The sequence below is a fragment of the Bos mutus genome, chromosome 9 (assembly GCF_027580195.1).
Source record: "Bos mutus isolate GX-2022 chromosome 9, NWIPB_WYAK_1.1, whole genome shotgun sequence".
Taxonomy (NCBI): domain Eukaryota; kingdom Metazoa; phylum Chordata; class Mammalia; order Artiodactyla; family Bovidae; genus Bos; species Bos mutus.
In genome coordinates this window covers 60532173-60557018 of record NC_091625.1, presented here as the reverse complement: position 1 = coordinate 60557018, position 24846 = coordinate 60532173, and the positions used below count along the sequence as shown (strand labels likewise).

Here is a 24846-nt window from a genome sequence, read left to right as displayed (position 1 = left end):
ACTGGGGTTTGAGGTAAAAGGACTGACATCAGGATTCCATGTAAAATGATCGATAGCTTCAGCTTCCTTAAAAAAGAATCAGTTGCAGAGTCATAACAGATCTGTTGCAGAGTCATAATAGTTTCCAGGGAATCCAGTGCTTCCCCCAACTCCTTTGTCTGAAAGGAAAACAGTAGTTAAATGACGAAAAAGTACAGTTAGTATGCAAAACTGCCAACTCTCTTGAGGAAAGAATAGATATAAGAAATCAATTCCTGGAAATGAATGAAGATACATCCCCACGAAGACATCAGACTTTAATAAACAAGACGGGTCTAAAGCAGACAGGCATACTTTGATATACAAGATGAAATAAACCACAAAGTTCTAGTGTTTGGGACCAGAATGTCCATGAACATAAAAAGGAAACTGAAAAGTATGAAAAATGTCTCATATTGCTAGTGTGTAAGCAGTTCTGCACAACCCTTGCCAGGCAATGTGACAGTGGGTTTAAATTACCTGAGGGGCATACCCTCTGACCCACCAAGCCCAATGCTATGAATTTACAGCCTAAAGAGTTTGATACTAAATGGTTACCTATAAGAGTACAGCTGGAACACAACCTAAATACCATATTCAAAAATACTGTAACTTTTTCCAAAGTTTCAAAGCTGTTCTTGTGTGTAGTATTAATATCTTATTCCATTTTACTTCTTACTAGTTTTTACTGTATGAATGTACCACAACTTGTTTATCCATTCGCATGTTGATAGATATCTGCACTGTTTGCACCTATCTTCAATAAAGCTACCATGAACATTCATGTACAAAAGACTTATGGACATATTTTCATGACTTTTATTTTCTGGCCATGACATGTGGCAAGAAGGATCTTAGTCCCCAATCAGGGATTGAACCTTGGCCCTCAGCAGTGAAAACACAGAGTCCTAACCACTGAAACACCAGGGAATTGTCTAAATTGTGATTTTTAATTTTAAAAAAAATTTAAGAAATTTCTTGGGCTTCCCTGGTGGCTCAAACGGTAAAGAACGTGCCTGCAATGCAGGCGACCTGGGTTCAATCCCTGGGTCAGGAAGATCCCTTGGAGAAGGGAAAGGCAACCCACTCCACTATTCTTGCCTGGAGAACCTGGTGATCAGAGGAGCCTGGTGGGCTACAGTCCATGGGGTCACAAAGAGTCAGACACTCAATGTTTAACAGAAGTTGTTTTCCAAAGTAGTTGTAACATTTCACATCCCCACCAGCAATGTCTGAGTGCTTCAGCTGCTATATAAATTCACAAATACACAGTACTATTAGTCTTAATTTTAGCCATTCTAGTGGAGGTGGAGTGGTATATGGTATAAAGTGTCTAACAGCCACTCATTTATCTTCTGTGATGTAATTTGTTCAAATCTTTTACCCATTTTTAAATGGGGTTGTTCCTGTATTAACCATGATGGTTTCTGTAGATCCTCTATATCAGCTTGAGGAAGTTCTGTTCTATTCGTACTTTGTTTTTCTCCTGAATGAGCTTGTTAATTGGCATTCCTCCAACGCCCTTATCATCTAAATTGTCTAATATATTGGCATAACATTTTTCATAGTAGTCACTTATCTTTCTATTCTTTTTAAAATCTGTAATGGTGGCCTTTTTCCATTCCTAATAATTTGGATTCTTCACTTTTATTCTTGGTCAATCTTTTCAAAGAATCAACTTCTGGTTTCAATAGTTTCCTATACAGTTTATCCATTTCCTATTTCATTCATTCCCGCTGTTAGCTTTATTATTCTCTTCCCTCTAATTATTTTGGATGTAATTTCCTCTTTTTTTAGTATTTCACAAGGTGGAAGCTTAAGAAATATCACTAATTTCAAACCATGTTTTTCTTTTATTCATATATTTCACATGTTATGAATTTCCTTCTAATTGTAGCTACAATCACAAATTGTTTAAATTATAATACAGTTCAAAATTTTTGATTCTCCCAGAGATTTCTTCTCTGATCATAAGTTTCTTTAAATTTTCTTACTTAATTTCTAACATTTAGGGATTTTTCCTTATTTAACATATTATTTAACTTATATGCAGAGTACATCATTTGAAATGCCAGGCTGGATGAAGCACAAGCTGGAATCAAGACTGCCAGGAGAAACATCAATAACCTCAGATACGCAGATGACACCACCCTTATGGCAGAAAGCAAAGAAGAACTAAAGAGCCTCTTGATGAAAGAGGAGAGTGAAAAAGTTGGCTTAAAACTCAACATTCAGAAAATTAAGATCATGGCATCTGGTCCCATCACTTCATGGCAAATAGATGGGAAACAATGGGAACAGAGACTTTATTTTGGGGGCTCCAAAATCACTGCAGATGGTGACTGCAGCCATGAAATTAAAAGAAGCTTGCTCCTTGGAAGAAAAGCTATGACCAACCTAGACAGCATTTTAAAAAGGAGAGATATTACTTTGCCAACAAAGGTCCGTCTAGTCAAAGCTATGGTTTTTCCAGTGGTCATGTATGGATGTGAGAGTTGGACTGTGAAGAAAGCTGAGTGCCAAAGAAGTGATGCTTTTGAACTGTGGTGTTGGAGAAGACTCTTGAGAGTCCCTCTGACTGCAAGTAGATCCAACCGGTCCATCCTAAAGGAAATTAGTCCTGAATACTCACTGGAAGGACTGATGCTGAAGCTCCAACACTTGGCCACCTGATGTGATGAACTGACTCACTGGAAAAGACCTTGATGCTGGGAAAGACTGAAGGCAGGGGGAGGGGGGACGACAGTGGATCCGGATCACCGACTCAATAAGACATGAGTTTGAGCAAACTCTGGGAGTTGGTGATGGACAGGGAAACCTTCCAGGCTGCGGTCCATGGGGTCGGGCAAAGAGTCGGACATAACTGAGCGACTGGACTGAACTGAAAGATTTTTCCCAGCATTATTTTGAGGGTTTCCCCCGCTAATTTCATCTCACTGAGATAACTGAATAAGCCTTTTATAATTTCAATTCTTCTAAATTTTTTGAGGTTTATTTAATGGCCCATCTTATGATCTATCTTGGTAAATGTTTCAGATGTGTAGAGCATATATTCTGGAATTATTGGGCACAGTATCCTATAATGCCAATTAGGTCAGGTTTGTTGATAGTGCTCAGGTCTTCTGTATCCTTACTAATTTTCTGTATTTGTACTATCAAGTACTGAGGTTACAGTATTAAAATTCTCCAATTATAACTGATTGTCTATTTTTCCTTTTCTATCACTTTCTGATTCATGTATTTTATTATTAGATCCATGCATATTTAGGTTTCTTTCTTAATTCTGAAATACTGACATTCAGGGCTGGATATGTTCCTTGCTGTGAAGGCTACCCTGTGTATTAAAAGACGTTTAGCAGCATCCCTGGTCTCTACACTCTACATGCCAAAAATATCCCCATCACAAGTTGTGAAAAATTTTAAAACGTCTCTAGATTTGCCCCAGAGAGTAAAATCCCCTGAGCTGAGAGTCATCAGGCGGGGAACACTTCAAAAAAGAAAATGGAAATAAGACTAACAGAAAATCAAGTTTCTTTTAAAAATTAAAAAAAAATCATATGCTATCTTAGAAAGATTAGATTTTGATTCTGGAAATAATGGAAAGCTTTTAGACAGAATAGTTCCATCTATGGGGTCACACAGAGTCGGACACGACTGAAGCGACTTAGCAGCAGCAGCAGCAGTGATAGATTCAGATTTGTCTTATTAATGATAACTTATATTAAGAGGCCAGAATAGGATGGGAGATAATAGCTAAAAGGAGTAGGGGCTTCTTTTTGAAGTAATAAAAATGTTCAAAAATGGACTGTGATGACAGTTGCACATACCTGTGAACAGAGCAAAAGCCACTGAACTGTATACTTAAGTGGATGAATTATATGGCATATGAATTATCTCTCAAAGCTGTCTTAAAAAGTTCTAATTCTAGCTCACATATATTGATTACTTTCTACCGGCCAGGCACTGTGGTAAGCTCCTCAAATGCATCATCTAGATTTCACAATCTTATTTATAGCCATAACAACAGCAACCACTTTTATAGACAACACTTACTGTACCCTAGGCACCTAACTCTCATAGCAACCCATGAAGTAGGTAACATTATCCCCATTTTACAGATAAGGAAACTGAAAAATAAAAAAAAGGGATAAGGTCATAAAGCAGATAGTAGAACCAGGAATCACATCACAGGCTCCAGAATCTCTGCTTTTAACTACTCTGTAACCATTTAGCAACTATCACACATAATATGTATCAAGAAGCTGAGACCTAGGAGAGTTGAGCAACTTGTGGAAGGCCCCCAAAACAATGGTAACACACTCCAGTATTCTTGCCTGGGATATCCCATGGAGAGAGGAGTCTGGTGGGCTACCATCATCCATGGGGTCGCAAAAGGGCCAGACACAACTTAGTGAGTAAACAACAATAAGGAAAGAGAAGAGAAGGACTTCCTTGATGGTCCAGTGGTCGAGTCTGTGCTTTCACTGCAAAGGGAGTGGGTTCAATCCCTGGTAGGGGAACTAAGATCCCGCATGCCACATGCATTGCCAAAACACAAAACCAAAAAAGGAATATGATCTGCACCCATCCTTCAGTCCCACTACCCACACATGCTCTCAAGCACTCTGCTCTTCCTCAACATAGACAGTGATCAAGGACATAAGATGTGATTCTGTGATTTACAGTAAAAGAAAAAAAAAAAAACATAGTCTTTAAAACCCCACACCTGTCCAAGTACCTAAAACTCTGGGAATTTCCTGTGATGAGAGAAATATGCTACAGTAACGCAGTGACTTTCAGAAAGCAGCTAAACTGAGAGCCAATCACGTGATTAGAGGATTAGACCTTTCATTCCCATGCCTTGACCTCTGAGGAGGGCAGAGGGGCTAGAGATTAAGAGCTGAATCACCAATGGCCAAAGATTTAGTCAATTGTGCCCGTGAAGGAAGCTTTCATAAAAACCCCAAAGAATGTGGTTCGGAGAGCTTCAGGGACGACTGTCCTGAAAAGTGAAATATTTCTCCAAGTTTTGTGAGCTGCTCTAGCAAATTAATCAAACCCAAGAAAGAATTTATTGGAACCCCCAATTTATAGGCCAGCTGGTCAGAAGAGCAGGTAAGGGTGGGAGAAGTCTTTTAGGGTTAAGCCTTTACTCTGAAGGAACTGACACTTCCCACAGAATTGAGTTAAATTATAGGACACCAGATGGTATCTGAGAATTGCTCGGTAATGCGAGAAAGAAAACCCACGTGCTGGAATTAAGAGTCAGAACTGTAGGATGCTAGTAGTAGTAAGGATGAAGAGAAAGACACAGATTCAATACCAAGAAAGGAAAATCAACAGGACTTGGCTATATGTGACAGAAAAGGAGCAAAAAGAGTTGAGGACACTCAGTCTTCTCTAACAAGGGACTGGACAGAGAGACGGGGGTGTCACCAGCTGAGATGAAGAACAAAGGAAGCACATCCTAAAAATTTATTTCAGATCCCAAACTCCATGAGAAGTAAGGTTTCAAAATCTTTGCTGGGAGTTCCCTGGTGGTCTAGTGGTTAGGACCCCATGCTTTCACTGTCCAGGGCCCAGGTTCAATTTCTGGCAGGGGGAACTAAAATCATGAGGTTCAGTGGTGGGAAAAAAAGGTCTTTGCTCTCCAGTAAAAATCACTATTTTCCCAAATAGGAGAAAAATAGATAACAACACAATCAACTCTTCTCTGAGTGAAAGGCTTGAAATCATTACTGAAAATAGAAAGGAGCAAACCTGAAAGACATTTCTCAGATTGGATAGAATCTGAGACAGAGGAGAGACAAATGGAAAGTACAGGTGGTCGGAATCTTCTTAATTCAATTGGGCTTTCTAGTAGCTTTCAAGTCCCTCAACATTACTATATACAGTCTCAGAATCCACCTGAGTGGTTCCCACACTTCAAAATCTCAGATTCTCTTTTTTTAAAAAGGCTATGAACCATTTCCTCATTTTACTCCCAATACATAAGCACTAATTTTCTATCCAATTACTGTGAAGAACCATAAACAAACCTCCTGCTGTCAGTGGTCCAGGATCCCCAGCTTCAGAACCTCTGCTCTAAATGCAAGCCCACTTACAGAAAAATACTTCTAGCCATAATACATAGTTCAGGAGCCTGTCACCACAAACTCAGCTCATATAAATTGATTTTTTCATTAGTCCAGCCCATCAAAATTCAGTTTTCTTTCCAGACCTCAGTTAATGTTAATGATCCCTTCCTTGGGGGAAATCACAGGCCAGATAACCCCAGGCATATCTTCCACTACTTCCTCCCCTTTGCTATACACGTTCAATTTGTCATCAAACAGACATGCCTCTCCTGTTAGCTCAGGGCCTCTCCAGACTCGAAAAACTGCTGTTGCTTCCTTAGCAATAGGATATATATGTTCCAGACACCGGACTTAGGGGGAAAAAAATTTATTTCCCCCGACTCTCAAGCTCACAGGTGTGGTGGGGAAGCATAAAATAGAAAGTTAAAACGACAGGTGAAAAAATGCGTGATAAGGATCCTCAACTCAGCGAGATATCTGGTCAACGAGAGAAGGCTCTTAGAAGGCCAGAGCACCCATTTTTCAGAAAACTAATTCATAATTCCTATGGCTTACGAATTATGCCCTCGCTCTCGCTTGGCCCATCAGTTGTATTCTGTGTTTATGAACGTCTCCAAAAATAGACACGAAATACCTTGGGGGTCTGAGACGATAACGAATTTATCTGTATCCGCAAAGTGCCACACTGTGTCTTACTCCCAGCGGGAATACAATCAATACTTGTCAGTGGGCAGGAAAGTCAGAACAAGGCAGAAAGGAAACATCCACCCAAGCTAAGAGAGGGGGCTGAACTTGTCGGCACGCTTAAATAATACAAATGTCAAAAGGGCAAACATGCAACCTCAACTACCAAAAAAACCCCCCAAAACACGTTTTTCTCTGAAGGTCACGTTTGGCGCACGCAGCCAGGGTGCTGCAAGGAAATAAATCGGTGGAGAGAAGGGAAGACTCTCCCATAGAATAAATAACAAAAGGCTCCTTCCAGGCTCCTCAAATGAGCGCGGACGCCTCCGCCACTGGCCAGCCTTGGGGAGGGGGCCAGAGTGACAAGACACCGCTCTCCAGTCCCCTGCGTCTTCCCGCAGGGCCATGGGGCACGCGCCAGGCGGTTGGTGGGGACGGCCCAACTCTTTCCCTCCCTCTCCTTCTCTTACCTGCTTGACCAAGAACCTGCCCAGCTCGCTACGACTCTTCTCGTTCTTGGCAGCGATTAACCGCAGCGGCGCGGCCGCCACATCCAGCAAGAGGTGCTCCATGATCACGGGTCCTCCGTCCCGGGCGGCCACAGGCGCTCCTTGCTTCGCGCTAAGAACCCCCGAGCCGCTGAGGTCCCCGCGCCGGAACTGCCACTAACTACGTCTCCAGTGAAAGCGGCCACCGCCGCTTCACCAGTACCTAGAGAGCGGCAGCAGCACACGTGGGGGGAGCACGCGGCGCTCTGCATCATCAGTCCGCGACCGCACCGACCAGCGATCGCGGCCCCGCCTCCTCGGCACCGGAAACGCGGGGCGTCAGTATCTATATACTTCCGGCATAGACGCCACCAGAAATAGCTTTTGCTGGTGGAGGATAACGGTTACAATGATGGTAGATCCGGCGACAAAGAGTGGCGTGACAGCAATTCAGGAGAAGCTAGGGGGCCCCTAGGGCCGTGTGCCTACTATCCTCAGCCCGCCATGCCTCCTTCTGCCTCATCAGGCAAAAAGATCAGCTAGGAATGAAAAGCAGATTTACCCCCTCTAACCCATCAACTCCCCTTTTAGACGGTTGGCCTGTGGAAATTCACGCACAAGTGTAACAAGCATAGATAGCCCTCGCAGCAGTCTTATTATAAATATTGGATATAAGTGTTAAGATGGGTGATGAAAGAAACTTTCACAATTTGAGATACAGAAAAGTCATTTGGGGTTATACATGCGTTAAGGTGAATTTTATGTTAAGGAAAATAGCCTCTTTGTGGCCTATCAAACATAAATTTTATATGTGCTCTAATTATTAAAGAGGAGCACACTGACAAGTAAAGAATGTCCATGTTAAAAATAAAGATTAAATGCCTTTCTTTCTGGGAGGCTAATGTTGGTCCTACTTTGATGATGATTTCCTTTTCCAGACTTCCTTTTCCAGTGTGTGTGTGTGTGTGTCTGTGTGTGTCTGTGTGTCTGTGTGTGTTTTAAACCTTGAAGAAATGTAGTGTGTATGTTTTATACCTTGAAGAAATGTAATGTCTGTGTGTTTTAAAGCTTGAAGAAATGTAATGTGTGTGTGTGTGTGCGTGTGTGTGTTTTAAACCTTGAAGAACTGTAACCATGTCTTATTTAATGTTCTTTGTATTGACAAGATATAAAATTGTGCTGGAACCCATGCTTCTCTGGAGCAGCTTCACAGAGTAATCTGGGAAGCTGGCTTCTGGGCTAGTCCTTAGTTTGACTGAAATAAAACTTGTTTCTATTCTTATTATAGATTATTGATTATTTTCATTGACATGGGAATGAAATAAAGTATGCTATATAGGACACTGAATATTCTGAAGGCACTGTGAAGAGTGGAGTAGAAGAGTACATAAAACTAAAAGTGTATTAATGTCAAATTCATTGATGAACAAGCCAAAATAATGACAAAGTCAGACCAGTGGTTGCTTTTGGGGGTATTGACTAAGAAGGGCCTAAGGGAACTTCCTAGGGTGATGGAAATATTTCAATATCTTCCCCTGTGTGGTGGTTACTCTGATAGATACAAAAACCATAATTTATTTGCGTTTTTCTTTGAAATTGAGGATATATGTCAAAGTACTGTGTTCCAAGGTCTTCTCAGGTGGCTCAATGGTAAAGAATAGCCTGCCAACGCAGGAGGTAGGGTTCTGATCCCTGGGTTTGGAAGGTCCCATGGAGGATGAAATGGCAACCCACTCCAGTATTCTTGTGGAGAATCCCATGGACAGAGGAGCTTGGCAGGGTACAGTCCATTAGGTCACAAAGAGTTGGACATGACTGAGTGACTGGACATGAATGCACTGTATTCCAAGTTTCCCTGGATTTCCTGTTCTGGGTGGATATATTACTTTGAAATGCAGATAAGTTTACCATATTCATAGACCTTTGATTTTAAGTTGAAAAGACAGAGACATTGACCAATGTGAAAAGTATTACAATGTTTGAAAGAACTTGAGGTTTCACTATATGTTTAGGTACTTATGTAATACCGAAGAATCTTTTGTATTCTATTACTGCTGCTGCTGCTGCTGCTGCTAAGTTGCTTCAGTCGTGTCCGACTCTGTGCAACCCCATAGATGGCAGCCTACCAGGCTCCCCCATCCCTGGGATTCTCCAGGCAAGAACACTGGAGTGGGTTGCCATTTCCTTCTCCAATGCATGAAAATGAAAAGTGAAAGTGAAGTCACTCAGTCGTGTCCGACTCTTCGAGACCCCATGGGCTGCAGCCTACCAGGTTCCTCTGTCCATGGGATTTTCCAGGCAAGAGTACTGGAGTGGGGTGCCATTAGTTAATCATAAAAGAGATGTTACCTGTAAGTTTAAATTATACATAATGGTCCATCTCTGGGAACCCTGCTTCCAGGTAATGAGTATTAAGCTAAGATACTGTTGTTTAGCTCATAGGAAACATCTTGACCACACCTACTTTTGAATGACTATAGAGAGGAAGAAATGAACACATCCCCTACAGAGGCTGATGGGAACCAGGAAGTGTTTGACTTTACTCCCTCCCCTTTTAGTATAAAAGGAGCCTGAATTCTAACTCAGGCAAGATGGTTCTTTGGGGCATGAGTTCACCATCTTCTCTGTTTGCTGGCTTTCCAAATTAAGTTGTTATGCCTTGCTCCAATAACTGGTCTCTTGAATATTGGCCTGTCATGTGGCATAGTAGTATGAGCTTAAACTCGGTAACCCTTAGGAATGTTTTACTTGTCAGTTTTGTGTTTGTCCTACAAGTATGAAGCATTTAAAAAACAGATGAAATGAATTACATTTATAAATGGAGTTTAAAATACTGAAAGGAATTTAACTATACGCTTTAAATAGGAGCAATTTCTAATTTAAATTCATCAAAGTCTTTCTCTGGCCTTCCATTCTCATATTTCACATAACAACTTTAATAAAACTCTGCAGTTTTGTTCTGTTATTGCCATAATTGTTCCAGTAGTCTAATTCTTTGTAACAAATTATTACCTTAAATTATACTGACTTAAAACACCAACTATTTTATGTGTGTGTGTGCTAAGTCACTTCAGTCGTGTCCGACTCTTTGCAGCCCTATGGACTGTAGCCTGCCAGACTCCTCTGTCCATGGGATTCTCCAAACAAGAATACTCCAAGCACGCCCTCCTTCAGCAGATCTTCCCAAGCGAAGGATTGAACTCATGTCTCCTGCATAGGAAGGCAGGGTTTTTACCAATGACTAGCTCCACCAATACTTTATAATAGGGAGGTTCAGGAATTTGAGCAGGGCTCTGCTGGCAATTCTTGTCTTCCATGGGCTATTGACTGAGGGCATTCAGTTGTATTGAGCTAGTCAATGGCCTAATCTGGTAGGTCCAATATAAGTTCACTCACACATCTTGTATCCTGGCAGGGATGGCTGGAAGGCTGAGCTCAGCTGGAACTTTAAGCTGGAATGCTTACATGACCATTTGAGGTTGAGGAGAGAGAGATCTCCAAGAAGCCTGGATAGAAACTGCAAGGTCTTAGAAGTCCTAAAACATCCCTGTCCTTGCATCGTATGGTCAAGCAAGTCACTAAAGCCAGCCCAGATTCAAGGCACTGGAAATTAGACTTCATTTCTCAATGGAGGAGTGGCAAATAATTTCCAGTCATCTCTATTTACCACAACTGATGCACTTTTTGAGATTTCTAACAATTTTCCAGAGCACTTTCATTTGAATTATTTGAGTAACAGAATTTTTATAATGCTAACACTGGAAATGTTAACCCTAGTCTCTTACCCACATTCAGGATACTGAGTATCTTGCACTTGTTCCTTTGGATAGATTCCCCCTCCTCTCCTTCTTCATCATCCTCTCTGCCCTTAGGTGCTGACCTGTTCAGATTACAAGGAGTTTAAGTCTTAGGTGTGTTCATAACATATTGCAATAGAGGTATCATTGCTTCCAAACCATTTAAGGAACAGAAATAAGGAATATGTATTTTAAAAAACCATGAGCTCATGCTGACATTTCCAATTCATGTAAAATAGTGTAAGTTTTCACCCCTAATGTTTTGATTTTAATCTTGGATCTCTTTTCTCTTTCAATAAATATCTTAATTCCTAAAAAATATTAAAATATTGCATATTTCTTTATTCCACAAGATACAAAAATAGTTTCAAAATTACAACATTAATACTAACAATAAAACTACTGCATGAGTTATAAGATTTCTTTGCAGTTCTTTTTGTCCTTAGAAGTATATCCCACTCATGATATACAGTCAGAGCACTGTAGTCATATGTCACTTGAAATAATTGTTTTGTCTATGTGGTTATATTTCTCTTGTTTACACAGTTTCATTATTTAGATTTATTTTCCATTTAAATGTTTTTTCTTCCTGATTTAAATCAATCTTTTAATATATGAAACTCTTCTATAGTTTAAAAGTAAAAGTTTATAAAAAGGCAAACCTAACACTTTAAATAGGTAAAGTATATGGTATGTGAATTATATCTCAATGAAACTGTAATTTTAAAAAAGGAAGAAAAATCATGCATATTTCCATACATATATTTTGCTTGTTTTTGCATAGCAACACTTGAAGGATTAATTAGAACCTAATAAAAAAAAAGGTACCATACAGTACCTGAAGCCATCATTTAATATTTTTATGTGGAAATAATTTTTTATTTAAGTAAAAATACTTAAATGGGGGCTTCCGGTTCCATATGGTACTTTTTTTATTAGGTTCTAATGTATCCTTCAAGTGTTGCTGTATGAAAACAAGTAAAATATATGTATATTCTTTTTCTAATTCTTTCATTGTACTTTTATCCCCCTTAACACTGTATCTCCTAGTTACATAAACATCTTCTTCAGAAATTGCTTTTACTTTAGCAAGATTTGCAATTGTGAGTTCAGACTCCATAAAGGATGTAACTATTTTACACTACTCCATTTCCCTAAGAAAAATATTGATTTCTTCAGTTGGCTTCTGTAAGTTTACCAAATCTGCAATGAGGTCTTTTGATGCAAACTTTTGAAGCAAATATTTTTACAGGTAGTTCCCACCTCCCAACCCCGCCTTCCTTGCCAGGGCTTGCAGAATCTTAGTTGCAACATCTTCTTTCCCTCTCTGACCAGGGAATAAACTCAAGCCATAGCAGTGAAAGCACAGAGTTGTAGTCACTGGACCACCAGGGAATTCCCCAAGCAAATATTTTTAAACCGAATACTACTTTCTGTTCAATGTAAAGTATTTAAGAGAGTACCAGTAACAATGAGAGACTTTGTAAGGCTTAAATTATAAGGTTATTCTTTTCTGGAAGATAACTTTGCTGGAAACCTTTATTTTTGAGGCACATATGCTGTGTTCTCCGGAGAAGGCAATGGCAACCCACTCTAGTACTCTTGCCTGGAAAATCGCATGGACTGAGGAGCCTGGTGGGTTGCAGTCCATGGGGTCGAGACTGAGCGACTTCACTTTCACTTTTCACTTTCTCGCATTGGAGAAGGAAATGGCAACCTACTCCAGTGTTCTTGCCTGGAGAATCCCAGGGAGGGCGGAGCCTAATGGGTTGCGGTCTATGGGGTCGCACAGAGTCCAACACGACTGAAGTGACTTAGCAGCAGCAGCAGCAGCAGCATGCTGTGTTCTCAATAATTTTTTTTTTTTGATGACTGCCATCAAGTACTCATGCTGAAAACCAGTATTCAATCAGTTGCTATGTTTTATCACTTTCATCTCCTAAATTGTCTAAAATCAATTCCCTAGGCTACCTGCCATCTGCCTCATTTTTTCTGGATCACTGCAACAGCATCTCAAAATCCTCCTTCTCAAGGCCAACAGAGCTTACTGAATGTAAATCAGATCACCAGAACCCCAAGCTTAAAAACCTTCGGTGGCCCGCCCATCTTTAAAAGTAAATTCCAAGCTCTTCGACAAGTTCTATGGGGCTTCAAGGTCTGACCCAGGCCTCTCTCTCCAGCCTCACCTCACCCTTTATGCTCCGGCAACGACGTGTGCCTTATGATTGCACACCCTCTACCCTCCCAGTTTCCACTACCTGGAAAGGTACCTGGCTAAGTTTTCTTCAGAAGCGACGGTGGTTGGGGGAGAATCTAGGAAACCAGTATTCTTCCAAAACATATTCATCCAAATGAGGACTTTCTGAAAAACTTTATTCGCAAGTTGTTAAAATGGAAAAACAGGAGGAAAGGACTCGGGATCAAGATCATCTCTCTTGATGAAGTAGCAGCGGAAGCTGGCTTTATTTCCCCACCGGTCAATGGCGCAGGGCCAGCCTCTGGGGGTTAGATCCTACAGGTGCCTCTGATGCCCGCAAGTTCTAAGAGATAATTCTGGTAGCCTGACTCTAAAAAGCACTCCTCTCTCTCCCATCCCACTTGACTGGTATCCCCTCGATACCAACTCCCCGGGGTAAACTGCTTATCCTTCAGTCAGGTATCTGAGGGCAGTGCACAACAGGGCTTACTCGTCGTCATCACTTCAGCGCCCAGCACCTGTTTAGCACGCGGTTGGCAATCAGTAGAATTAATTGAACAAACTAAATAAATTCGTCGAATTAACAGAACAAAGAACTAAGTAAATGACAGTGCCTTCTCAGCGATTATTTCCCCCTTTCGTTAAAGAGCTCCCAGACCCCGCCCTACCTCAGCCAAGGTTCTGCCCCTTCCGTATGGAAGCCCCGCCCCTTCTCCCCGCCAGGGCAGACCCCGCCCCTTTGCCTCAAACGCGAGTTTGGCGCCAACCTTGTTTTTTTTAATCCCTCCCAAAGGCGGGAACTATTAATGTGCGCCGAGGACGTGCTTTGCGTCCGATCCGATTGGCCGTGGACGCTTAGTCCCGCCTCCGGGTGCTAATAGCGAGCTGGCATTGGTGGAGATGCCAGGGAGACCAGAGTGTCCAGAGAGGATCCCAGGCTGCTTTGGGCCAGGCGGGGCGGGTAAGTTCTTGTAGGGGTCCGGTCTGCGCGGAGCTTCTGGGAAGAGTTTGCATGGCGCGGAAGTCCCTTTAGCGGAGGCTCACTGCGTCCGGAGAGCCAGAGAGTTGAAGGGAGCAGCGGAATCGGTGGGGGTTGGCGTGCGTCTAATGTCCGGGGCCCCCAGGAAGCCGCGTTCCTCGGAAGCAGCTTCTGGGTTTTCACTCCAGATCCCTCTGTGGTCCTTCGAGAGAATTCGGGAAGGGGCGGGGGCGAGGACTAGCGCAGGTAGGAATTTCGACCCTTCCTGCCCCTCCCCTCCAAAACCTATCTTTCCTTGAAATTGTCTTTTCGACCATTCTTCCTTCCCCTCCCCCCCACCAAAACCTATCTCTCCTTGCAATGTACTCGTTCAGATGTGATTCTCTGGAGGAATGGGTCTTTCCTGTGTCTGGTGATCATTGGATGTAGTTTGTTTCGGCCACTGTTACACCCAGAGAAGTTGTTTACCTTAATCTCTACAGGTATGAGAATCTTTTCCTAACACAGAGTAGACCCTAAATCAGATGTGAATGTATAATTCGTAGAGTCTCAAGATTTGCGCTTCAGACATCAACTTGCTATTGATTCTGATTCTTCCCTTTTCTTTCCCATTCTTTACAGCTCCAGCTCCAAACCTTGTCTGTCTTGAAGGCTCCTCCCCCATCTCACTCAGGGCTCTTTTGATTGGAGGGGGGACAGAGGCCTTCAGGGGAAGAATCTCCCTACCCCAATTAGTTATAGCGTTTCTTGCCATTTTGCAAAAGATCACCCATTAAAAACTTTTTTTTTATATTTTTCTCTCTAATGAATATTCTTTTTGTCATCTGGCTTTAGAGACAGCTGAGTTCTAATCCCAGGTCTCCCTTTACCAGATGTTGGACCTTGAGGCAAGTTTCTCTTATCTATTTCTGCATCTGTAAATTGGGAAAAAGAATAGTCTGTACCTCATAGGACGATGCTTCCTAGGGCCCACTTGACTTTGCGCTCCAGGATGTCTGGCACTAGTTGCGGTATGCAGGATCTTTAGCTGCAGTATGTGACTTCTTCGTTGTGGCATGTGGGATCCAGTTCCCTGACCAGGGATTGAACCCAAGCCTCCTGCATTGGAAGCATGGAGTCTGAGCCACCGGATCACCTGGGAAGTCCCGAAACATCCTTATCTTTTACATCTCCCTAGCTATTTTCCTTCGGAGAAGGCAATGGCACCCCACTCCAGCACTCTTGCCTGGAAAATCCCATGGATGGAGGAGCCTGGTGGGCCGCAGTCCATGGGGTCGCTAAGAGTCGGACACGACTGAGCGACTTCACTTTCATTTTCAAGATAAATTGATAATGTATTTCGGAGAAGGCAATGGCACCCCACTCCAGTACTCTTGCCTGGAAAATCCCATGGACAGAGGAGCCTCGTAGGCTGCAGTCTATGGGGTCGCGAAGAGTCGGACAGGACTGAGCGACTTCACTTTCTCTTTTCACTTTCATGCATTGGAGAAGGAAATGGCAACCCACTCCGTGTTCTTGCCTGGAGAATTCCAGGGACGGGGGAGCCTGGTGAGCTGCCGTCTATGGGGTCGCACAGAGTCGGACTCGACTGAAGCGACTTAGCAGCAGCAGCAGCAATAATGTATTTAAGAGCATTTAGGTCAGTGGCTGGCACATAGGGTACAGTATGTGGTGTTTGTTACTCTTTTCCCCTTACATCATTTTAGGGATCTTGCTGTATTAGATTAAGCCTTTGCTGTGAGCCTAAAAATACCCTTTCCCTCTCCCCTGACTCTTTGTCTACATATATGTTTGTTTTTCTCTACAAATGTTTATTTCATTCCCTTGATTTTTTTTTTCTTAAAGGAAACCTCCTTCAGACTGTCTCTTGAAGACATCCTATCACAAAAGGCTAGGTGATCCTTCTCTCATCTGCTTTGCCTTCACATCTGAATTCATTGGGATTGTTCCTCAAAAGATTATGAGTGAGCTTGCAATGCTTTTCTTTCATCATCATGGTTCTCAACTTTAAAAAGTTTGCTTCTACACTTTGGTGCAACTCTCCTATCAGAAACAATTCTCTTTGTATATTGAGACACTCATTTGGAGAAAGATGAGAGCAAATGTGAAAAATCCTTCTTCCCAAGAGATACTGATACGTAATTCCTCGTCTTCTGTTTCCTGTCTTCCTTTTCAAGAGAATCACTGGTCTTTGTAACTTCAAGGGTGATCTCAGCTAGGGTAGTTATGTCTTTTTAATTGATGAAGTATAGTTGCTTTACAATGTTGTGTTAGTTTCTGGTATACAGCAAAGTGATTCAGTTTTATACATTCTTTTACTCTATATATTCTTTATCATGTTATTTTTCATTATGGTTCATTACAGGATACTGAATATAGCTTGCTGTGCTATAGGACCTTATGGTTTATCTATTTCATATGTAGTAGTTTGTATCTGCTAACCCAAACTCCTCATTTATCCCTTCCCCCCACTCCTTTTCCCCTTTGATAACTATAAACTTGTTTTCTGTGTCTGTGAATCTTTCTGTTTTGTGAATAAGTTAATCTGTGTCATATTTTAGATTCTACATGTAAATGATCTCATATGGTATTTGTCTTACTGTTTCTGACTTCACTCAATATAACAATCTTTTGGGCTAGCCATGGTGCTGAAGATAGCAATATTTCATTCTTTTTTTATGGCTGAGTAGTATTCCATTGTGTATATATACCACATCTTTTTTATCCACTCACTTGTCAATGGACATTTGGATAGTTTCTAATCTTGGCTATTGTTCAGTTCAGTTCAGCTCAGTTGTGTCCGACTCTTTGTGACCCCATGAACTGCAGCATGCCAGGCTTCCCTATCCACCAACTGTGACTTGGGTTGAGTCTACCCAAAAACCCATGTCCGTTGAGTTGGTGATGTCATCCAACCATCTCATCCTCTGTCATCCCCTTCTCTTCCTGCCCTCAATCTTTCCCAGCATCAGGGTCTTTTCAAATGAGTCAGCTCTTTGCATCAGGTGGCCAAAGTATTGGAGTTTCAGCTTCAACGTCAGTCCTTCCAATGAACACCCAGGACTGATCTCCTTTAGGATGAACTGGTTGGATCTCCTTGCAGTCCAAGGGACTCTCAAGAGTCTTCTCCAACACCACAGTTCAAAAGCATCAATTCTTCGGCGCTCAGCTTTCTTTATAGTCCAACTCTCAAATCCATACATGACTACTGGAAAAACCATAGCCTTGACTAGACAGACCTTTGTTGACAAAGTAGTGTCTCTGCTTTTTAATATGCTGTCTAGGTTGGTCATAACTTTCTTTCCAAGTGGTAAGCGTCTTTTAATTTCATGGCTGCAGTCAGCATCTGCAGTGATTTTGGAGCCCCCCAAAATAAAGTCAGCTACTGTTTGCAGTGTTTCCCCATCTATTTGCTATGAAGTGATGGGTCCGGATGCCATGATCTTAGTTTTCTGAATGTTGAGCTTTAAGCCAACTTTTTCACTCTCTCTCACTTTCATCAAGAGGCTCCTTAGTTCTTCACTTTCTGCCATAATGGTGGTGTCATCTGCATATCTGAGGTTATTGATATTTCTCCCGGCAATCTTGATTCCATCTTGTGCTTCCTCCAGCCCAGCGTTTCTAAATAGTAGCAATTATGTCTTGTCTTCTGTGCTATATACTTTTTAGACATCTTGTCCTGAATGTCCTACAGATAATTCAACATGTCTTCTTTGGTTCTCCATTTCAGTTGAAAGCATGACTACCTTGTTACGGAAGCTAGGAACTGAAGAGTTGTCTTTTGCAAATTGGGATTTTGATTATTTCAGCAAGTATTTTTTTTATTACCTACCAACCTGTCAGGCTGTATGTTGAGAGCTGGGGGTACAATGGTAAACAGAACAGACCAGGGCCTGGTCTTGGTGAAGCGTATAGTCTAGTGGATGAGACAGATATTTCTCTAGCAGTCCCACAAAAATGTAATCATAAACTGAAGAGAGGCCATGTAGAGAAAGGACACAGTGTTATAAAAATATTTAACAGATGGTTAAATTTAACAGGGTCTTCCCTGTTGATTTTGACAGTGAAGATCTGCCTGCAATGCAGGAGACCCAGGTTCGATCCCTGGGGTGGGTTGAGTCGTGTCTGACTCTTTGCCACCTCGTGGAGTGTAGGCTGTCAGGAGTCTTCCTGCATCTCTTGCATTGCAGGTGGATTCTTTACTGCTGAGCCACTGGGAAAGCCCTTAAGTCACAGTATCAAGAGGAATTGAGTGAAGCACAGTGAGAAAAGAGTACTCCCTACTGAGGCCCTGTGGTGGTAGGAACAGACTGTGTTCTGGGAGCTGAAGGAAGGCCCTTATGATCAGAGCACAGACTCCTGGAGAATGGGGGAGAATGATGCAGACTAACACTGCAGCTTCCCCAGTGGCTCAGTGATAAAGAATCCGCCTGCAGTGCAGGAGACCCTGGTTCGGTCTCTGGGTCAGAATGATGTCCTGGAGAAGGGAATAGCAACCTACTCCAGTATTCTTGCCTGGGGAATCCTATGGACAGGGGAGCCTGGCAGGCTGCAGTCCATAGGGTCGTGTAGAGTCAGACATGGCTGAAGCGACTGGGCACACAGCACACAACACTTAGAGGAGGGCAGAGGCTGGCTCACTCAGGGCTTTGTAAGCAGAACTGTGACAAATTTGTTTTCTAACCAGGATCAGCTGGAAGCACTGAAGAGTTTTAAACGGAGGGAACATGATCATATTTGCATTTTGAAAAGACAGCTCAGGCTGTGGTTTTGAAATGGGCAATATTGGGTACTTGAATAGGTGCTTGCGTGCTAAGTTGCTTCAGTCGTGTTTGACTCAGTGCGACTCTGTGGACTGTAGCCCTCCAGGCTCTTCTGTCCATGGGACTCTCCAGGCAAGAATACTGGCGTGGATTGCCATTTCCTACTCCAGGGGATCTTCCTGACCCAGGGATTGAACCTACATCTCTTATGTCTCCTGCAATGGCAGGTGGGGATCTTTACCACTAGCTCCGTCTGGGAAGCCTGATACTTGAATACATTTTTCCTTAAATCTTTTTGATTCTGGCACTGAAATCTCTGAGGTCTGCTTCTAATCTTTATTTCCACTGTTAATAACTTAGTCACCCCTCATTGTCTACTGTATGTTATAATAGCCTTTGCTATCTGCCTTGCTACTAATATTTTCAATACTCTTCTTGCTAGAGTTGAATGTCTGAAATGCAGATTTTTTCTTTGAAATTCAGATTTGATCATTATATTTCTTGGCCTTAAAAGCTTTTAGTGGTTCCCTCACTCTATGGTTGAAGAAGTCCAAGTATTTCACCAGACTTTCTAAAACCTCAGTTCTCACATTCTATTCTGTGGCTTGCTTGTGAACTTATTGATAGATGTTGTCAGGAAGTGTGTTTGCACGCAGGAGTCCAGTTTCACTGAACCTTGGGATTTTGGAAATCTTGGGGTAGTGAATGAGAGGGTCAGAAGTGGAGGTGCCAGTGTCTGTGTTGACTTTATTCAGTAGGTGTTGGGAAGTAATACGAAGTTTTTGAGCAGGAAATGAGATGAACAGGATTGCTTTGGAAGAACTAACTCAACAATTGTGGATAGCATGTGTTTGGAGAGCGAAGATAACTAGGTAGCTATAGTGGAGGCTGAAACAAATTTCTTCAGCAAGAACAAAGAAAAAGGGAGAAGCATCAGTAGGGATGGTACTCAAAGAAACAGTGATATCAGGAGGTGACAGATGTTGATGGAAAGATTTTTTTTTTGGTTTTGTTTTGGACTTGGTGAGCTTGGACTTATAGGAATGTATCTATTAACTTTAGCATCTTATTGCTGACTCCTGGTTTGTATTTTAGTACAGACAGTTCCTAGTTTTCAGGCACTGAAGGAGCAGCAGAGGAGTCTGATTTGGTATCCCTGTTTTTTGTAGCTGCTCTTGCTCTCCATCTCAACTTCTTTGTGTTTGCCCATCAGATGTTGAATCCAGACTTTGCTTTGCAGTTGTAGAAAAGAAGACTGATGTCCAGGAGCTTGTCACCTTAGAAGAGTATTCAGATAATTTTTACAACGGCCCAATAGCATTTAGAACTAGTTATGTGTTATTAAATTGTAACTACAGCTCTGTGAAGTCTTCCCTGTGAGCTTTTCATGATGAATAAGATAAGTAGTCTTTTGAGTGAGAGCCAGTGAATAAACCATGAGCTTTAGTTAACGGATATAGATATATTTTGGTTAAGGGTCTTTTGGTTGATTTCCTTGTTTATTCAGCACACCTTTATTTTCATATTTGTATATTAAGTGCTGAGAATATAGATTTTTAAAACTTGATCTCTGCTTTCAGGTTGCTCATGTTCTCTCTAACTGCTATCCAGTACAGCAACCTCTAGCCACATATGGCCATTTAACTTTTTTTTTTTTTCTTGGCCATGCTATACAGCTTGAGGGATCTTAGTTCCCCAACTAGGGATTGAGCCCCCGTGCCCCCAGTGATGGAAGTGTGGAGTCCTAACCACTGGACCACCAGGGAACCCCCTCTTTAACTCTTAAGTTAATTAAAACAAGCTACAATTTAAACATCAGTCTCAGTGTGTTAGGCCAAGTAATGGATTCACCAATATGTCCATGTTCTAATCTTAGGAACCTATGAATATGTTGCCTTACGTGGCAAAAGAAAGTTTTCAGGGAATTCTCTGGTCCAGGTTAATGGAGAAGAGTGTTAGAATCCAAGGTATGGATATTATGTGTGCTTATTGCTCCTTTGCTGGTGGAGCAAAGAAATATCAATACATGTGTGTCTACTAACTCATGTATATACATGCACCTATAATTATGTCTAATCATCTGTATCTATGTTGAGTTAAATGTATGTTCTTACTGATGTCTTCAGCTATCATCTATTACCACAGGGGTCATTTTTAGTATGTTCTCTTGCTTTTCTGTAACCTTTTGCTTCAGTAGCAAGAAACCTGGCTCTCACTACCACCCACTGATTAAATCATTCAATTCCAATATACATATATAACAGATCGGAACTGTTACTTTGTACCCTAGTGGGAAGCAACTTCATCAACTAGAAGACAGTGCTTATACTAATTGAGATTTTAATGCTATACCATCTTCCATTTGGGGGGATAAATCTTACTTGTCCTTAGTGTACTTTTGTTTTTGTTTTTTGTTTAATGTCTTGCTGGATGCAGTTGGCTAATACTTTTAAAAGACTGTTTCTATGTTCATAAGAAAGATGGACCTAAAGTTTTCCTGTCTTGTAATTTTCCTGTTTTGTCCTGTCTTTGCCCAGTTTTGATGTCTAGACTGTACTAACCTTACAAATCTTGTCTCTCAGCCTTTCCCCCCCATTTGTTGTCTGGAATAGATTTTATCTCTTCTTTGAAGGTATGATAGAATTACAAGTTTCTTTATGAGTAGATTATTGTATTGAACTATTTAATCATTATTTAATCATCCCAGATTAACTACTGTATTGAATTATTTTAAAATGTGTTCATATTTTCGGTTTCTTCTTTAGTCAGTTTTGACAAGTTACGTTTTTCTAAAAAGCCATCCGTTTGATTGAACTTTGAAATACATTTTGTTAATAACTTAATCTCTGCTGTGTGTGAGACTGTTGTGCATGTGTGCTCAGTCGCTTAGTCGTGGCCAACTCTTTGGGACCCCATGGACTGTAGCCCGCCAGGCTCCTCTGTCCATGGGATTTTCCTGGCAGGGATACTGGAGTGAGTTGCCATTAGGGGATCTTCCTGACCCAGGGATCGAACCTGAGTCTCCTGCAGCTCCTACATTGGCAGGCATGTTCTTTACTGCTTAACCACTGGGGAAGCCCTTGTGAGGCCATACTCCTTTTCTATTCCTAATGTTTGTTCTTTCTTTTTCTTTATTAGTTTTGCTAGGTATATGTCTATTTGATTTGTCCTTTTAAAGAGCTATCATTTATTTTTATTCATCTTTAGAGCGTTGTTTCTTTTCATTAATTTATGTTTTTTATGTGTTTCTTTCAGTTTACTTTGTTCTTTTTGTTGAGTTGGATGACCTAATTAATATTTTGTATTCTTTTCCTAAAAATTTATTTCATGCTATAACTTTTCCTCTAAAAGTATTTTTGTTGTATCCCACAAATGTTTTGTAGTATATACATTGTTAGTTCTGTGTATTTCCCAATTTCCATTAATATTTGTTCTTTGCCCTCTGTTTGTGGTTTTTGAAAGTAATTGGGAAATTTGAAAATGCACTGTTAATTTCAAACTTTATTAATAAAAGCATGTCTGAAATTTGTTGAAACTCACTGTTACAATATGTTGTCCATTTTTATAAATGTTCTTGGAAGTAATACAAGTGTAGTAATTTAGTGTAGGTAATATAAAAATCATCAGATCAAATCTGTCAATTTTGTGTTCAGAGCTGTATCTTTAAATCTCTTTTAACTGCTTGATTAGCAGAGTGTATTAAAACCTCTGTTGTGATTGCCTACAAGTATCAGACAAAAGCCACATGGTAGCTTTGAAAGAGAAAGTGTATTAGAAAGAATTGTTAACAGCAAGTTGGAATAACTGGGAATTGGTTAGTAAAGAGTTAAAGATAACCCTAAGAAAGAAGGAGTAGCAGATACAGGATCAGCCACTACCTTTAGGGTTGAGATAGACCATCCAGAGAAGACCCATCTCCCCATCATTGGAAAGAGTGTGGCCCAGGCTAATTGAATGGTGGAGAAATTGCTAAGTGCCTTGCTGGTGACAGTACTTTGGACTTAGCAGAGGAGCTGCATAGGGAAGCCCCTAGATGCTATTGGGTGCTGTGGGATCCAGGAGTTGGAGAAACTGCCCTCTCCATAAGCCTAGCAGGAGAAAGCTATGTCCTGCAGGAGTCCATTGTAATAGCAGCCTTATGTATAGGAGGCAAGCATGTAGAAAAATTGTGCCCTTGCAGAAACCTAGTGCTGGAGAAGCTGTGTACTGTAAGTATTGAATGCTGGGGAATGCTGGCTCTGCAGGAACCTGGCCAGCTAGACACACTGAAAGTAGGAAGAGAAACCCCCTTCCTTTCCAGGGTCCCTTCAGCACTCTCTACTGACAAAACTGTACATAGGGCTAGTAAGCAAAGGAGAAATATTTTCAGGGCCTACCTCCATTATCACACAAGGGTAGATAGGGAATAAAGAGGCATCATAATTCCCACAGTTCCTTTAACTTTATGTGTATATACATATATATAAATAATTCTCAGAGACAATTTTGAAGATCTCTTAGTGCTACATCTATTGTGACTAATAAATGAGCAATCACTTTTCTCTTAAATTTTAAAAGTAATTTAAATGTATATATATTATTTGGTGGTAGGGGCCTAGAAAGTAAGGTTTGCAGACGGTGATCCCATAAACAATTGGAGGAAAAAAGTTTAAGACAGGTGAGGGGCAAAAACTCAGGATTTTTTGGATCTCTTGTATTTGCCAATTTTAAATAACCAAGACAAGCAGAATCTTTTTTTTTCTTTTTAAAGTAATAACTACCAATAGTAAAAACTGAAACTGTGAAATGATATGCAGTGAAGGCTTTGATCTGTTTGATCTGTTTAACCAGGTCATCAGATTAATTGGTCACCATTTTGTGGGGAAAAAAAGCCATTGAGTGATGCTCCCTTCAGTTTGCAGCTAGTAGTAGGTTACTGCCAGGAAACCTGTGAGTTTCTTCTCCATCAGTTGTGTGCTGCTTTACCAAGAGTTAGTTGTGTTACTTGCCAAATGTGATTATGCCATTTTTGTGTTTTGTAATTATTGCGCAGGGTATAACAGAGTTGATTAAACATATACGTATACTTTGATTTTATCTAAAGGCATAATATATAAATTATATCTCTTGTGGTAGAATCATGACCTTTCCTTTGAGTATACATCCAGTGATTAGAGCTCTGACTTCCTTGCACACCAAGAAGATGTTGCTTGGGATTTCCAGGACTGTTTTCATTTGAGTAACAAATTCTATACTTCTGAGTCCACCTGAGTACAGACTAGATTTTCTCTTCTAGTATTTTGGATTATGTCACCCTCACTTGACTTGACAGCAATTGTAAGTGTCTTGCTTCTCACCTTTTAGACTTTCTAGAACATTCAGTCTAGTTTTCCCTGGTAAATAGCTGAATAGTAATCCCACTCCAGTATTCTTGCCTGGGAAGTTCCATGGACAGAGGAGGCTGTTAGGTTATAGTCCATGGGGTCGAAAAGAGTCAGACATGACTTAGTGACTAAAATAACAACAATCATACTTTTACTTAGAAAAATAAGGAGATAAACATAATTGGATTTGAAAATAGATGCACCTGGTTGTTGGTAGGTTATCTCAGTTGATGAGAGCAGAGGTATGCAGGCACAGGTACCCTTAATAACCCCAAATAGCCATAGTGGCCATAGTTCATTGACTGTGGGCAACATTCATATACCTTACAGGCAGAATGGAGAGTGTCAGATCAGTTCAGTTCAGTCACTCAGTTGTGTCCGACTCTTTGCGACCCCATGAATTGCAGCACGCCAGACCTCCTTGTCCATCACCAACTCCTGGAGTTCACTGAGACTCACGTCCATCGAGTCAGTGATGCC

General features: G+C 41.2%; 2 protein-coding genes across 3 annotated transcripts in view; one reads left to right on the top strand and one right to left on the bottom strand.

Annotated features, from left to right (window-relative positions):
* The window catches only part of MDN1 (midasin AAA ATPase 1), a 139902-nt gene extending 132379 nt beyond the window's left edge, over positions 1–7523 (bottom strand). Inside the window, exon 1 of the mRNA XM_070376595.1 lies at positions 7250–7523. Coding sequence (XP_070232696.1) covers positions 7250–7351 — 102 coding nt within the window. The 5' untranslated portion in view covers positions 7352–7523. The remainder of the gene's footprint in view (positions 1–7249) is intronic.
* Positions 7524–14163: 6640 nt separating this feature from the next.
* The window catches only part of CASP8AP2 (caspase 8 associated protein 2), a 35060-nt gene continuing 24377 nt past the window's right edge, over positions 14164–24846 (top strand). The window contains exon 1 of one of the 2 annotated variants that reach the window (XM_070376591.1): positions 14164–14222. The gene's annotated coding sequence lies outside the window, so the exon portion shown is untranslated. The other variant, XM_070376592.1, reaches the window with a different exon arrangement.